This window comes from Biomphalaria glabrata, chromosome 14 (assembly GCF_947242115.1).
Source record: "Biomphalaria glabrata chromosome 14, xgBioGlab47.1, whole genome shotgun sequence".
Taxonomy (NCBI): Eukaryota; Metazoa; Mollusca; class Gastropoda; family Planorbidae; genus Biomphalaria; species Biomphalaria glabrata.
Window position 1 is genome coordinate 24,295,238 of NC_074724.1, and position 16,979 is coordinate 24,312,216.

Below are 16,979 nucleotides of genomic sequence, written 5' to 3' on the forward strand. Positions count from 1 at the left end.
GTGGTTGTTGTGGTTGTTGTTGTGGTTGTTGTTGTGGTTGTTGTGGTTGTGGTTGTTGTGGTTGTTGTTGTTGTGGTGGTGGTTGTTGTGGTTGTTGTTGTGGTTGTTGTGGTTTTTGTTGTGGTTGTTGTTGTGGTTGTTATTGTTGTGGTTGTGGTTGTTGTTGTGGTGGTGGTTGTTGTGGTTGTTGTTGTGGTTGTTGTTGTGGTTGTTGTTGTTGTGGTTGTTGTGGTTGTTGTTGTTGTGGTGGTTGTTGTGGTTGTTGTTGTGGTTGTTGTTGTTGTGGTTGTTGTTGTGGTTGTTGTTGTGGTTGTTGTTGTGGTTGTTGTTGTTGTGTTGTTGTTGTGGTTGTTGTTGTTGTGGTTGTTGTTGTGGTGGTGGTTGTTGTGGTTGTTGTTGTGGTTGTTGTTGTGGTTGTTGTGGTTGTGGTTGTTGTGGTTGTTGTTGTTGTGGTGGTGGTTGTTGTGGTTGTTGTTGTGGTTGTTGTGGTTTTTGTTGTGGTTGTTGTGGTGGTTTTATAGAAACAAACAAAAAATAGGAATCGAGACTCTGGCGTTTTTATTTATTTTTTTATTATTGCCCTAAGACATTTAGTCACCGGGGCTGGGACCATGTGACAGGAAATAAGTCATTCTTACCTGGCGTTGTCAGAAACACGTTTTCATCTACTAAAAAGTTGACAGCTGTCCTTGGCGCCAGAGGTAATATTGTTGTATTCTGGGAGCTCTTGTTGTAGCTAACCTTGAACCTGATATACATGACGTCAGGGTTGCTGGAGGTCACTTGAAGCTGTCCTTGCAGTGAACTCCCATTGTACAGTTGGGGCATGACCGCCACGTAGAAACGAGAATTTAAAGCAGATGGGGCTGTTGGGGGGGATGTAAGTTTTAATCATAAATATTTTTTTAAGTTATCTACGAGCGATATTACAGAAGGTTCGAGAGCTAGGCTAAAAGGCTAAGCAAGCAGGGATGATGCAAACCTAGAAAAACAGGTTTCAACATAAATCTCATACAGTCCTAACAATTGCCGGGCCCTATGCGAAACTGATTGCGCGGGGCCTAGTCTGAATGGGAATAAGGATAATAATTGAAAATTAAGATTTTGTATTAGAAACAAATTCGACTTTGAATTCTATTTATTCTTTACTAAGTACAAAATTGCGATCAAATTAACTTTACTTTACGAACCTTACAACCTATGGCATATGTATATGCCAGTGACTATAAAAGTAAATAAAGTATTGGAACCTCCGATTAAGGGGAAAATCACCCGATTATTACATTTTATTACATGAAAGCTGACGCGCGTAGGATTGGTGTTTTCCGCAATGAATGACACCCACAAATGACAATTTTGTCTATTTTTTTAGGAGATTTTAATAAATTCATGAGATTTCCAGGAATTTTTCGTATATATTTTGCAATTTAATAATTAGACATAGAATTAGCGCGGGGCCTATGAAAGCGCGGGGCCCACTGCGACCGCATAGATTGCAGTGGCCTAAGACCGGCCCTGATCTCATAACCCTTGCAGGGAGGAGTGGTGGCTGAGAGGTAAATCGCTTGGCTTCCGGAGGTGTCTTGGGTTCGAATCTCGTTGAAATCTGGGATTTGGTATCTCTGGATTTTTAGTCCATCCATCTCTAAGAGCTACCTGACATTAGTTAGAGAAATTCAAGGCGGTCGGTCGTTGTGAGGACAGAAACAGATGACCTTTAGACCGCAAAGGAGAAGATTGGATTTCCCAGCTAGTGTAAATGATTCCCCCCACAGCCAACGTCTTGTACATAGGAAATGAGGTTGCGCGTACTGACCTTTAGAACCTTACTGGACTCGAATTAATACCAAAGACGTTTAGGCTGAGGGACCTTAAAGACAACCGAAAAACCTAGGATGAGATGGAAACTTAGTTTATAGTCCTAAAGTAATTGTTCCATTTCAGCAAAATCTTGATTTTTGTAGTCCATTCGTCTTTACTATTAATTCATACCATAGACTTATATATATTGTATCTAGACTGGACATGGAGATCTTTTAAAAGTACAAAAAATGTGAATTTTTTTTTTTTAATTTGGATCAAGGCGTTGTTTTGTAAAGTGATTCCAAGAAGTAGGATATGTGTACTTTTTTTCAACCCTAACCTATGTAACATAAAATTTAATTTTTAGATCAAAAATAAGAGTACTCTCGTCTCATAATTATCATTTTGCAATTTTTAGATACATAATCTAGAAATATCTAGGTAATCAATCTATTTAAATGTACATATAATGATTAAAATCAACACATATGAATTATTTCGATCTAGGATTTTTAAAGCACAATCTCAATGGAAACTTACAGCACTTACAGGAAATGGCTTTGTTACATATATTAGCGTGAATATATAGTTCCGTGATTAATAGCCCATTCTAAAGAAAATCCGAGAAATGATTTTGCATTATTTCTAAACTTTGAAAACTAAAGATGTATTAAACAAGACTGTTATCTATGTTTGTAATCTTTTACAGTTAACCTTTCATAGAGTTATTTATTGAGTGTATAAAAGTATATATACTTATGTTATTTGAAGTCTTCTAGACTTTCAAAACAGTCTTGAGCTTTCTGTACAATTGTTTTAAAAAAAATTTTATTGATTTAATTATCATTAGTTTTATTAGTACTACATTAGCCCAGTAAGGGCACTGACCTGTCTGACAGACAAATCCGTTGAGCTCTTGACCAGTCCTGGCCTCCCACACGACCCCTGCACCTGTGGTGTATCTCCACAAGACGTAGTTGCTTGAGCCAGTGTTGTCATTCAGAAATGTGAAACCAGTGTACATGGTCCTGTTACTGACCGCCCATCGGAACAGACTTTTTGTATTCATGTTGTTAGCTCCTATCCAACCTGTTTAGGTTTGACATAGCCAACAAGTTAGTAGTTATATCAATGGCAGTGAATTGTTTTGGAAAGATACTTAATCGTATCTTATAAAATACAGACGTTACTTCAAAAAAAAGAAGATAATTACGTCCTATGTGCCATGCATCTAGTCATGCTTGTTACCCAATGACTTAAATTCTGTCAAGTCACTGGTTTTCCTGGCTGGTACAGGCAAGCCAATCCATGCTCTAATAGCACTAGGGAACAAGGAGCATTTTTACAAATTTGTCCTAGCATATGGGATGAGGAATGTGCCTTTATCTTTGTGTCTTTCTGAGTATTTTATTAGATTTTGTTTTTGTATTTGAAGATTAAGGTTCAGTGTTTTATGTATAATTGCTACTTTACTTATAAGTCTTCTATCCTGAAGGTTTTCTAAATTTAGTGATTTTACTGAAGGTGCTACTCTAGTCTTATGTGAATATTAATTTGTTATGAATCTCACTGCTCTATTTTGAGTCTGTTCCAGTTTCTTAATGTTTTCTTGAGTTGAGGGTCCCAAACAGAGGATGCATATTCTATTATAGGTCTAACCAAGGTTAAATAACATTTTAGTCTTATGTTCTTATTTGATTTATAGAAATTTCTTTTAATAAACCCTAATGTATTGTTTGATTTTTGATACTTTCAGCAATATTTAGATTCCATGACAGTTTTTCATTTATAATAACACCTCGGTATTTTTTGTTTTTAGTCTGTGTTACTGGTTTACCATGAATAAGATAAGTGGAGTCTCATTACACTTTTCTGTCAAAATACCTCAACTTATAGCATTTTGATCTGATGCATACTATTGGAAAAACAACACTATAAATACCTAGCTTTTTTGACCTATCCTGTGCACATAACAAATGTTACTTTGATAAGCCATGTTTTTAAAGGTATAAAAAAAAACTGTATTTTTATTTTTTATCCCTGCACAGGCCTCATCAAATTTTTTAAGCGCATCAGTTTGTAGCACAAAATAATTTCAACAAGAAGGAAGCTTTAGACTTTCACTCGAGGCCTTACAACTTATTTCAAAACAAACGGGCAACTAACTAGCGATAATAACGGAGATTGGAAGCGTTGATCAACTGCCATGTATTGAAGTATTGTTACAATTATAGATTAATATGTGTTAATTATTATTTATTGTGTTGTCAAAAGTAAACTCCCGTTCAGGAGAAAGGTGAGGTATGTCTGCGTGAAAGTCTCTAATACATATTATCCGAGTCAATGTACTGTCCAATGTTTTTTTTTCCAACCTACGTTAAAATAACTACGTTTTGACTTGTTCGTAAATTGAACAGATTTATTTCAACGCCGATGTTACATATACACTTTGTACTCGTACACCTGCCACACACTATTGTTCAAATCCTTTTGAAGTGCCTCAAAACTTATGACATTATTCCTTACGCAAGATTCAACCGCTGCTTGAGTTGTACACTGTAGTCAGTGTAGTGGCTTAAAAACGCTTTCAACTTTCAACATATGGTAATATCTCTACCCAGGCAGTGTCAGGGAAAGACAAAACTGACATGATTACAAAAAAAAATTATAAATCAAGCTCTATCTCTAATTAATTTAACTATTAAAGTTTTCTTTTCGTGAAGGATTTAGTTAACTTTTTGTGTATAATCGTGTTTAATCATGTGTATATTTAGATATATTGAGGGCTGTCTAGACAACCGTTCATGTACAATTGTGTAGAAATACTGCACAGAATTCTGGGGCAGATTTACCTTTAACTTACCTGTTCGGTTCTGGAGGTAGTCTTGAAGAAATGTCTGCATCTGTGCAGTCTCGGGCTCGGCCAGGTAAGAGTTTAGTTTCAGACAATATAACTGACATAGTAGAGAGAGAAGAAGAAGCCAATATATAGCAATATATAAATACTGTAGATAATAGAGAAAAGAAGATGTATAGTCTGGATAAGTTTAGCGAATTAATTTACATCAGAACCGCTACTGATACACAGAAGTTTTTATCTAACTTGAAGTATGATTTGTTGCTTAACTTACAAAAATTTAAACTTTACAATGAATTTAAATCTATTCATCGAATATTTAATATTAATCTTTTAAAAATTCAAATAGATGAAAAAGAAGCAGTGATGTAGCTAGGGTGGGGGGTGCGAGGGGTCCGAATTTGAAAATAACCTCGGGCCCCGACTAGAGGAGCGGAGCCCCCAAATGAGTGTCCAAAATATGTTTTTACATTAAATACTACGCCATTATCTCAAGTCATGATGTCGAACGTAAAAATTCAGGGCCCCTAAAGAGGTCAAGCCCCCCGGGCCCCCAAATCTCTAGTTACGCCACTGAAATAAAGCTTAAAGAACGGAAATCGAAGATAGAATTGTATAAATGTTATTTCCTTTTCTCAAGGTATAGATAGTTTATATAAATGTTATTTCCTTTTCTCAAGGTATAGATAGTTTATATAAATGTTATTTCCTTTCCTCAAGGTATAGATAGTTTATATAAATGTTATTTTCTTTCCTCAAGGTATAGATAGTTTATATAAATGTTATTTCCTTTTCTCAAGGTATAGATAGTTTATATAAATGTTATTTCCTTTCCTCAAGGTATAGATAGTTTATATAAATGTTATTTCCTTTTCTCAAGGTATAGATAGTTTATATAAATGTTATTTCCTTTTCTCAAGGTATAGATAGTTTATATAAATGTTATTTCCTTTTCTCAAGGTATAGATAGTTTATATAAATGTTATTTCCTTTTCTCAAGGTATAGATAGTTTATATAAATGTTATTTCCTTTTCTCAAGGTATAGATAGTTTATATAAATGTTATTTCCTTTTCTCAAGGTATAGATAGTTTATATAAAAGTTATTTCCTTTTCTCAAGGTATAGATAGTTTATATAAATGTTATTTCCTTTTCTCAAGGTATAGATAGTTTATATAAATGTTATTTTCTTTCCTCAAGGTATAGATAGTTTATATAAATGTTATTTCCTTTTCTCAAGGTATAGATAGTTTATATAAATGTTATTTCCTTTTCTCAAGGTATAGATAGTTTAAGTATTCCTAAACTTTTGTTGGCTTCTAAGTTCTATTAAGTTTCTTAGCGCGTTCGTAACTGAAGATTGTAAACTTCACAGAATGTGTTGTTCTTTTCTTTAATAAATGCTATAATGAAAAATAACTTTATAATATTTTGATATTATCAAAATGACTTACACTGGCCATTGACCAAGACAGCTGAAGATCGAAATATTTGTAACATTGACCAAAACCGTAGACAGCGCCTGGCAAGTAAGTACTGCAAATATTGCCGAGGGCTGAAATCAAATTTTGATGAAAGACATTGGAACGTGTTGATTAAAGTCTTTCTTTCTAAATGTTTTTCTTTCTAAATGGATTTCTTTCTAAATGTCTTTCTTTCTAAATGTCGTTCTTTCTAAATGTCATTCTTTCTAAATGGATTTCTTTCTAAATGTCTTTCTTTCTAAATGTCGTTCTTTCTAAATGTCGTTCTTTCTAAATGTCTTTCTTTCTAAATAAATTTCTTTCTAAATGCCTTTCTTTTTAAATAGATTTCAACTTATTTGGTAGATTATTAAGAATTGGACTATGTCCTAGTATTACGACGAAAATAAAATATTTCCACACTTTATCTTATTAGCTATTTTCCTATGAGCAATGATTCTAGTTGAACATTACTATATGAGAATAGACTTTGAAGTGCCAATTGAATCAATTCATTAAATCAGTGATCCAGAAACTACGACACGTGAATCCATCACGTGATATTATATGGCCCCCTTCACACCACGCTAGATAGATCGGTAGATAGATCGCAAAGTCTAAAAGGAAAACTTTATTTTTATTTTTTATTCAGACCACAGTGTAAGGTGAATCTGTAGAGACTAGGCTCCATTGAACTCGACGATTGTTAAGCGGTGATGCAGACCTCATTGAATGCCCTTAGGCAGTCCCTGTCCTGAAGTGCACACCATCAAAAATGCAGCATTAGTAAAATGTTTAATGCACTTCATTGTGTGGGTCTTTGTGTTAGAGGACGCTGGAGTAAGATGTAGTTTCTTGATTTGTTTTGTTTCGGACTTTGCGTGTATGTTTCATTTTTCTATAGGGAAGCTGGCTGGGGGTTAGTGCTGTACAGCATGTTGATGTACTGTCTGTGATGTACGCATTGTGTCACAGTTGTGGCTGACAGTGGACACTGAAACTGTCTTAGGTATTCTGTATGATTGGATTGTGATACCGCTAGGTGTGGCTTGGTATTTTACATTGCTTGTTTAAATTATCAACATTTGGCTATATCATCAGTATCTATATGAAGTATTCGTATCAACAAAGTCTGATCATTACCACCATTATCATCCTCTGCATCTATTGTAAAAATCCATTGTATTAACTATTTCATCTGTGCCTCAAAAAGTTATTCAGTCATTTAACTGATATTCGTTTGTCACATGTTACTTTATAGAATGTCAGGGTGCCCTGGCAAAGGAGCCAAGTCTTAAAAATCAACCATGACTCCTTACAACCACTATAGCCCAACATAATCAACGTGGAAGTGCTGAACAACTGAAGAAAACAGCACGATTCTTGTTCCTTGGCGCAGACTGCAGAACAGCCTGAAGTTCATCACCAAAAAGCTGGCTAGTAGAGGAAGAGGTCGGTGATGCGACACGTTTCATAAATCGGCCCCTATATCGAAGAAAGGTTAGGTGCTAGAGAATTTGATCATAGATTTGGTATATTTTCAAAAGTTACCTATTTTACAGACGAAAGGTAAACTTGAGTTGCAATCAGAGGCGGTGAGCAAGGCGCTTCTGGAGCTCATGGACACGCAGTAATTTGCTGAGACACTTGGTTCGTTGGTCTCCCACCAGTTTGACGGGATGATCTTCTGCTGCCTAATCCATTCAAATGTCCCGGTAGACTTGAAGTCGTTAGCGCCAACATAATCTAATGAATCGATACATAATTGAGTTTGTAATCGCTATGTAATAGAGTTTGTAATCGCTATGTAATAGAGTTTGTAATCGCTACGTAATAGAGTTTGTAATAGATATGTAAAAGAGATTGTCATCAGTATTATCAATGAAATTGTCAATTTGTATATACAAGAGTCTCAATTTAAGCTTTTTTTAATATATATTTTATTATGACTTCATTTGACGAAGGTGTCATGTGACTATCAAACGATCACCCGCCTTAACTATCATCTACTTAGGTCTGGTTCAATTACTGTTGGGTTGAACTCAGAATCCCGAGGTTAACAACACAGTTTTCACTGTGATTCAAAATCGTAACTTTTCGGTTGGGTGGTCAAGCTCTTAGGGCCTACTTCTCAGCCACAACGCCTACTAAATCAAATGTTTAAACTGAGACAACAACAACAAAATGTCCAAATGTTGACCGTCAAGTTTGCCAAGACACAAAATAAAAGAACAAAGAAAGAACAAAGAAGTGCATCAAATAAACGTATCAAAGAGATTGACAGAAGTCAAAAAAGGAGACAAAGAGAAACAAACGAAAATTAAGAGAAAGAGAAAAAGGGAAAAAAGGAGAAAGAGAAAAAGAGAAAGAGATAGAAAAAAGGAGAAAGAGAAAAAGGGAGAAAGAGGGAGAAAGAGAAAAAGAGAGAGAAAAGAAGAAAGAAGGAGAAAGAAAGAAATAGAAATAGAGAGTAAAGAGAGAAGAAAATGTAAAAAGAGACTGGGCAACAGGGAGAAAGAGAGATTTAAAAAAAAGAGACATAAAAACAAAACTACAAATGTACTCACACAATCTGTTGTTCTGTAGAGGTGATGAGAGTGTCTTTAAGATCGTAGAGTCTGAAACTTCTGCCAGACTTCCCCCTAGTCCCTTGCACACAGCCTGTTGAAAGAGGTACACACACACACACACACACACACACATACAGAGAGACTTTGGTTAATTTAGAAATAAACAGTAAAACATTTAAAGGTTTTTTTTTAGCAACACTATTTTTTTTTCAAGTTTATTGTGTATATACCACCATTACTGTATGCAGATTATACTTACACAGAATAGAGACTTCAGTCAATTTTTCATTACATAAAGGCAAGATTGTCATTTAAATAAAACAACTTTTTCATACTTTTGAAATTTTCAATACCTTAAGACAACTTTTTCAATACCTTAAGACAACTTTTTCAATACCTTAAGACAATATTTTCAATACTTTAAAACATCATTTTCACTACTGTAAGACAACTGTAATCATTTGTTTTTGGAAAGTAGTATTGTCTCTCCAATAATGTAACATACGCGAGTTCGGAAGTGCCTATGACTTATTTTAAAACACCGAAGAAATAGTTTAGACTATAGTGCCTGGAGTTTAATGTCTACAAACTCATGACAATAAAACAAGTGATCCAGTGATGAACTGATTCCTATAAAACATAAATCACTTATACAGACAGTATAATAATTCAACTGAAGTATAATACTATTGTTAAATCAATAACTACTGATCAATGAATATTGACCACCTAATCCCTGATAGCTACCTTAGCTTTCCTTACATATCCTCCCTAAAAAAACGTTTCTGGATTTCTACACATTTCTTAACATTTCCTTCAACTTTCTATCGTTTTTTGGTCTTTCTAAATGACTATTTAACATAATATTTATTCGCTACTTTAACAGAACTTTGTAAAACCTTAAGAGAACGTTTTCAATTATTTAAAGAAAACTTGTCGAGACCTTCATTGGAAATACGAAATAAGATTTTTCTGCGAGACTTTGGGCCTTTAAGATAAATGATGTGCAGAACAGTTCTGCAGCCACTGTTGACCTATGCCCAGATCTGACAGCACTTAATCAATATCCACAGCTTTCCTAATGCCAGGTATCTCTTCATGCTGCTATTTTTTTTCCTAGCCCTAACCATCTTACGATCAGCCATTTAAATACCGAATGTGAATGAGATCACACGAGACCCACTGGTTTGTATACCATCAATAAAGTCCAGTAGGGAATCGGCGCCCGTGCAGGGGCGCCGTACATCCCGTTGGTCGTTAGAAAGGCTTTTATCCAACAACCAGGCCTGGACATGGGGTTCTTCACCCCTGTCCTGTCTGAGGGCTCCCAGCGGTAGACGGCCATGTTGATTGACTGGGCCAGACCGGGCCGTGCCGCGTACACAGCGCACCGTCCCCTTTCCTGGACCCCACTCTCTATAAGTGGCCTAGAACAGAGCTAACTGCGTGGAGCTTGTCTCATATTCCGATACTGTAACCGTCACTGTTTCGTGCGAGGGTCGCCAATCCAGCAATCCGGTTCTGATGACGACCCCCTTTGTGGAACGGCGTGGCGGACTTTTTGGACTGGGGTGCAGGTTACTTGTTCCATCCCCACCACGAGTGAGATAAAAAAAAACAAAAGCTCACCCAGGGGGTCCCGCAAGGGCCTGGTTCGCTACTCGTACTTAGCCTATCTAGTTCCACTACTAGACGTTTCCACCGGAGGCGCCACGCTGAGGCGACAGGTAGCTGGAATCCTCCGGTTTGTATACAGATTCCTCAGCCACTCGGTCCCCCCCCCCCCAAACATAATTCTATTATTTGAAACCAATAAATGTGTATTACCTGGCTCCCGTTGAAGTTCGCCACTACCAGTGATGGTATTAGCTGTGTGTTTAAACCTAACAATCCAGCTAGAAGAATAGAACAAATAGTGGACAAGTTGAAAAAATAAAACTTCAAACAGTGAACAAGTTTAATGAAGGACTATAAATGAGATACATCAGATGTTCAAGATATTAAAACTACATAGTGACCTTTACAGTTTCATGACATTATAAAACATAGGCCCCCAATAATAATGACAAGGCAGCCTAGGTAGGAGTATCTCTTTATTTATTTTAATTTTGACAGATGTTGAAACTGTTGACCTCTGTCCTACTCTCAGAGTTTTAATGAACTCAACCGACTGACGTATAGCGGGGGCGGATTTAAAACAGTTCAAGATTGTGGCGCCGTTTCTGACTGCCCCCTTAAAAGAAGCCTCCACATTTCAAAAATATATTTTTTAAACAAAATATACATATCAGGTATAAGAAAATAAGGGCAATGATCTTACATGACAAGTTGTTAGATTCATTAAGAAGTGTATTTATATTGAAGCTGGATGAGGGTTTCTACAGTGAAGCTGGATGAGGGTTTATACAGTGAAGCTGGATGAGGGTTTATACAGTGAAGCTGGATGAGGGTTTATACAGTGGAGCTGGATGAGGGTTTATACAGTGGAGCTGGATGAGGGTTTATACAGTGGAGCTGGATGAGGGTTTATACAGTGGAGCTGGATGAGGGTTTATACAGTGGAGCTGGATGAGGGTTTATACAGTGGAGCTGGATGAGGGCTTATACAGTGAAGCTGGATGAGGGTTTATACAGTGAAGCTGGATGAGGGTTTATACAGTGGAGCTGGATGAGGGTTTATACAGTGGAGCTGGATGAGGGTTTATACAGTGAAGCTGGTTGAGGGTTTATACAGTGGAGCTGGATGAGGGTTTATACAGTGGAGCTGGATGAGGGTTTATAAAGTGGAGCTGGATGGGTGTTGGGGCATTCACGAAAATCCTCCTCAGGCCTCCACTTTATAGAATTCGGTACTATGTACGTAGACTTAGATATTTACCAAGTTTAAATCAACTCACTCGTTCTGTCTGGTGCAAAATGTGTACACGTTATTTCTCCATATTCCGGCTCTCGAACAAAGTTGAAAATTTTCTTTATTATACATTGTCCCTAACAAACTATGAGTCAATTTAAAAAAGGAACTAACCAATTAGTGTATTAATTGGTGGTAACTAATTTTTTTTAGAAAGAAAAAAAGGGAAGTAAATGTTACAGTGTTGAGACCTATAGCAGTAAATGTACAGTTTTTCCTCTATATAAGTTTGTGGGGAGGGGTAGTATTTTATTTATGTTTTGCTGGTGTACAAATGGCTTTAATAAATTACAAACATTTTATGTAGTAGTACATGTAGTGAGAATGAAACAAACTATTGTGGACCCACCAGTGTCACAGATGTAATAGAGCTCTGAGGTACAGGAGACGTAGTCCAGCAGTAGAAAGGCCGTTATAGCCACACAACGTTGACCAGTCAGAGGGCCAGATCTAGCCCACTGGTTCGGTGCTATAGTCACACTCGGAGTAGTTACCCAGTAGAAGGTTCTATTGGTGTACGTGTCTTGGGCACCAACCCAAACTGTGAATACATAAACTAACTTTAACATATGCGTGTGCAAAAAAAAATTATCTATATTTACTTCATAACCGTTGAGAGGTTGAGGGGTTAAGCGTTCGTCTACCGAGTTAATGGTAAGGTTCGATTCTCATGGCATCTGAATATAATAAGATTTTTTTTAGACCAGCAAAGAAAATAGAATTTTATTTTTTTTTTACTCTTTTAATGATGTCATTTGACAACTACCTTCTTTTCTTTCGTACTTCTATAGGGCCCGGTTTTAGGGGTTTGAAAAGTGTCAGACCGCAGAGGGCGTTGAGGTTAAGGACCTCCCGAAAGCTTTTTTTCTGCTTACATTGCTTGCCCAGATCCTTTAGCTGGTAGGGCTCAATAATGAGACTTCCATTGACTCCATAAGTCAGCGCCTATTTGTAGTGTAATAGTTTGTTTCTTTTACCACATTTTATATTCTTTTAATTTCGTGTTCTAATTTTTATAAATATATTTTTTACTAACTCTTTTTTTCAAAGGTCACTAGGTCAAATGTCACTAATGGCATTCATATGGCAAAAGTGCTTCTGTAATCTAATTTCATGATTTGTTCAATATGCTAAAAAATATCAAAACCTGTATTGCTTACCTAATATGGGTCCATGAGGGCCGTTTATGAGACACAAACTCTTTTTGTTATCTTGTTATCTTTTAAATATGTTATACTTACACTGGTCGATGCCAAGTCGTCTGCTGTAGGCTCTAAGTCTCAATCTGTCGTTTTCATTCAACATCTCTACCAAAGACGTGTTGTGAATGTTACTGCATGTCGCCTGGTGGATACAGAACAAAATAAACCTGTAAGTATGTGATATACATCCTCAACACTGTCAGTAACACTATTGGTTTTAAACTCATATTTAGCTCCTTATTATTGGGTCGGACGCCATTCCCACGTGGATGACTGCATGCTAATTGTGATCTTTTTTTCTTTTTTTTTGGCGAGCTTAGAGGGGGACTGTGTAACAGTCAGGGCCGCCGCGAGGGTTGTGGCCGCCTGCATGCGAAATTAAAAAATGCCACCCACCCCCTTTTTTCTAGAAAAAAAATGTGTTATGAGTGAGCTGCACCATGTATTAAAGCGCCCGCTGAATTAAATCCAATTTTGTAGATCATTCCTTTTTTTTCTTTTCATATTCGCACCGTTGTCGTATCACCTCGTCTCCTCTTTGCAGTTTTATTTCCAATTTTAACTTGGCATTTTTTTCTATTACAAAGTCCCAAAGTCCTTCTCCAGGTGTACCAGTAATTGGGCGAAACCCCCAGAAAATGTTTATGTATTGTAACATGAGGTATCTATAAAGAAACAGAAGCAATAATTATAGTTATTAGTTCGGTGTGAGACATATCTGGTGTACAATCTAATGTTCTGTGAATTGAGAAAGTATTTGTGTGATTATATCTACAATTTCAAGGATTTTATTTTCTATTTCACTCAAATTTTAAAATTGCCTGCATTTATTGATACAAAAGATTTGATTGATTTTTGATTTGAGGCACATCGGCACAATTTAGGCCATGTCGTGCCTGCAGTCCCTTAAGGACTACTCTCTCTCTAAACAACAAGGGCCAGATTCTATACAGTCATATAATTAAAATCAAGGTCTATTCACAGTTAAAATAGTAAAGGTAGTAAAAATTTAAATATTTGGTAAAAATCTAATGTAAATAGTGCATGTTCACAAATTCAGAAATCAGATCTTCGTAGATAGCCCCACTTCCCGAATAAAGCCCAGTACCTTCCCAGGGTCGACATTATTAAATAGTGTTTTTAGATAAGTGGCTCTAAAATATTTCGCCCTGACATCCTGGTATCTGGGGCAATCAACGAGGATATGTTCCACGGTGAGGCGAGAGTCACAGTACTCGCAAAGTGGGGGCTCCTCTCTCTTCAGTATAAAAGAGTGCGTGATGTAGGTGTGGCCAATCCTAAGTCTGGACATGGTTGTGCTACCACGCCTTGTCAGACCCTTAGATGTGGGCCGCCACCTGACATCCGCCACAATCTGCCTGAGTTTACTGTGAGTCTCAGCCTCCCATCGGTTCTGCCACTCTCGATAGGTGGCAGAGACAATACTTTGTCTCAGGTCCGAGTAGGGAATTTGGGTTCCTGACACCGCATGATTTAGGGCTCTCTTTGCTTCTCTGTCTGCGGCTTCGTTTCCCTCAATGCCAACATGGGAGGGGACCCAGATGAAGGTGACATCCCTACGGTCGGCTGTTATTTGGTCCAACAGCTTCAGGCTCTTATGTACCAATGGGATGTCAGTCTTCATCCGCCCCAAAGCTTGCAATGCAGATTTGGAGTCGGAGCAGATTATAAATTTACTCCTTTCTGATGCTTTTACGGCCATAAGTGCAAGCAATATTGCGTGCAATTCGGCCGTAAAGATGGAGCAGCCATCGGGGAGTCTACGGGAGATTGTTTTGTTCCGAAAGGAGCAGGCAACGCGACCTTTCCCTCCATTTTGGATCCGTCTGTGTAGATGGTGTCACAATCTCCGTAGCTCTCCTGCAGTTCCCTAAAGTGGACTTGTAGTATGCTTGGGTCTGTATTTTCTTTTTTGAAATTAAGGAGGGATAAATTTAATTTGGGTTTATTCATTAGCCAAGGAGGATTCTGAGGGGTTTCTATTTTAGAGATTTGGTCAATGGGTGGGGTTAAATTTTGGATGGGTTCTCTCATTTGAAGGCCCAACGGCTGGATGACGTTAGGCCTTCGATTGTATAATTCTACCTCTGTGGGGTTAAATATGGAGTCAAAAGCAGGGTTCGTGGGGTTGGATTTTAGCTTGACTATATACTGCATTGCAAGCTTTTTCATTCTTATATCCATGGGGAGTTCTCCAGCCTCCACATGGAGACTTGGGATAGGTGATGTAGGAAACGCGCCGAGACAGAGACGTAGGGCAGCATTTTGTATTGGTTCCAGTATTTTTAGGTACGACTTCCTTGCTGCTCCATATATTATGGATCCGTAGTCTAGCTTGGATCGAATTAGACTCCGATAGAGCAGCAGCAATGTATCTCTGTCAGCTCCCCAGTCCGTATGGCTGAGTACTCTTAGTATGTTTAATGACTTTTGGCATTTCTTCTTAAGTTCCTTAATGTGGGGGAGAAAATTAAATTTGGAATCTAAGGTGAGGCCTAAAAATTTTGTAGTTTTCACGACAGGGATCTTCTTTTTGTGTATAAATAGTTCAGGGTCTGGGTGGAGTCCCCTTAGATTACAAAAATGCATACTAACTGTTTTGGAGTCTGAGAATTTGAAACCATTATAGTTTGCCCAACCCTGAATTTTGTTTAAACATAACTGTAATTTTCTTTCTAAGGTGTTCATGTTTTTCCCATAAGTAAGAATGACAAAGTCATCAACATACAAAGAGCACTCTATGCCAGGGGACAGCGCATTTATGATGCTATTTATTTTAATGTTGAACAGGGTGACTGACAGAATGCTGCCCTGGGGTACACCCATTTCCTGGTCATGAGTGTCAGAAGCGGAGTTGCCCACTCGAACCTGAAATTTTCGATCTTTCAGAAATTCCTCCACAAAACGGGGGAGGTGTCCCTTAAGCCCCATAAGCGCCAGGTCACGTAGAATGCCATGTTTCCAGGTTGTGTCATAGGCCTTTTCTATATCGAAGAATACAGCTACTAGATGTTCTCTTCTGAGTAATGCATTTCTAATATAAGCTTCCAGCCTTACCAGGTGGTCAGTTGTTGTCCGCCCCTGCCGGAATCCGCACTGGTAGTTTGAGATCACTTTATTCCTTTCCAGGTACCAGACCAGCCTACTGTTAATCATTCTTTCCATGGTTTTGCAGATGCAGCTTGTTAGTGCTATTGGTCGATAGTTAGCTGGGTCAGAGCCGTCTCTTCCCGGTTTAGGTATCGGTATAACTGTGGCTTTCCTCCAGCTGTTTGGGAAAGCGCCTGTTTGCCACACACAGTTATAGACCCCTAGCAGGACTGCCAATGAGGGTTCGGGAAGGTGCTTGAGGAACTGGTAATGGATTTCGTCTTCTCCAGGCGCTGTGTCATGTGACTTGTCCAGCGATTCCCTCAGTTCCTCAAGCGAGAACGGTTTGTTGTAGTCTTCATTGTTCTCTGACCTGAAATCAATGGGGTGTCTTTCCTCCCTGGTTTTGACTTTTTGGAACTCTGGCGTGTAGTGTGCAGTGGATGATTTTTCTGCTATTGAGGATGCAAGGCAGTCAGCTATTTCTCTGGGGGACGTGACAGTTCGTCCTTGGTTTTTCAAATGCCCTATTGCATTTGATTCTTTCCCTTTGATTCGCCTTACTGCCTTCCAAACCGCTCTAGCAGAAGTTTTGGCATCCAGACTGCCGACAAAACTTCTCCAGGAATTCCTTTTGGCTGACCGTATGGTTTGTCTAGCCTTTGCTCTAGCTATCCTGAATAGCTTTAGGTTTTCCTGGGAAGGATTCTTTATAAATGCAGCCAGTCGTTTTTTCCTATCACCAATAGCACTTTTGCAAGCTGTATCAAACCATGGTTTGCTAGGCCGTTTTGGATTTGCAGAGGTTAGGGGTACAACTTTCCTGGCTATACTTAGTAGCTTGCTAGCAAAGGTATCAGCTGGGTTCTGTTCATGGAGGATATTTTCTGTGATATTCTCAGAGCATCTTTTTTGGAATTGTTCCCAATCGGCCTTATTCAGTTTCCACCGCTGAGGTCGTCCCAATGAAGGGAGATTGTTAGTAATGATGATTGGGAAGTGATCACTTCCCCGTAGATCATTGCTAACTGACCATTTAAAATCGTCCAGAAGTCCGGGGAC

At 38.0% G+C, this 16,979-nt stretch overlaps 1 protein-coding gene across 1 annotated transcript; it reads right to left on the reverse strand.

Moving 5' to 3' along the window:
* Positions 1-594: 594 nt before the first annotated feature.
* On the reverse strand, positions 595-4,751 carry LOC129922709 (uncharacterized). The gene is made up of 3 exons (XM_056009643.1): positions 4,667-4,751; positions 2,692-2,892; positions 595-866 (listed from the first exon to the last, which is right to left on the reverse strand). Exons 1-3 carry the CDS (start codon positions 4,704-4,706, stop codon positions 595-597), a joined length of 513 nt encoding a protein of 170 aa, XP_055865618.1. The 5' UTR covers positions 4,707-4,751.
* Between the last annotated feature and the right edge of the window lie 12,228 nt (positions 4,752-16,979).

Bases quoted from the DNA above. Each gene is read 5' to 3' on its own strand.
- LOC129922709 (XM_056009643.1), bottom strand. From the start codon at position 4,706: ATGCAGACATTTCTTCAAGACTACCTCCAGAACCGAACAG. The intron at 2,893-4,666 runs GTAAGTTAAAGG...AAACCTAAACAG, and splicing joins CTACCTCCAGAACCGAACAG to GTTGGATAGGAGCTAACAAC. The intron at 867-2,691 runs GTCAGTGCCCTT...CCCCCCCAACAG, and splicing joins CGGATTTGTCTGTCAGACAG to CCCCATCTGCTTTAAATTCT.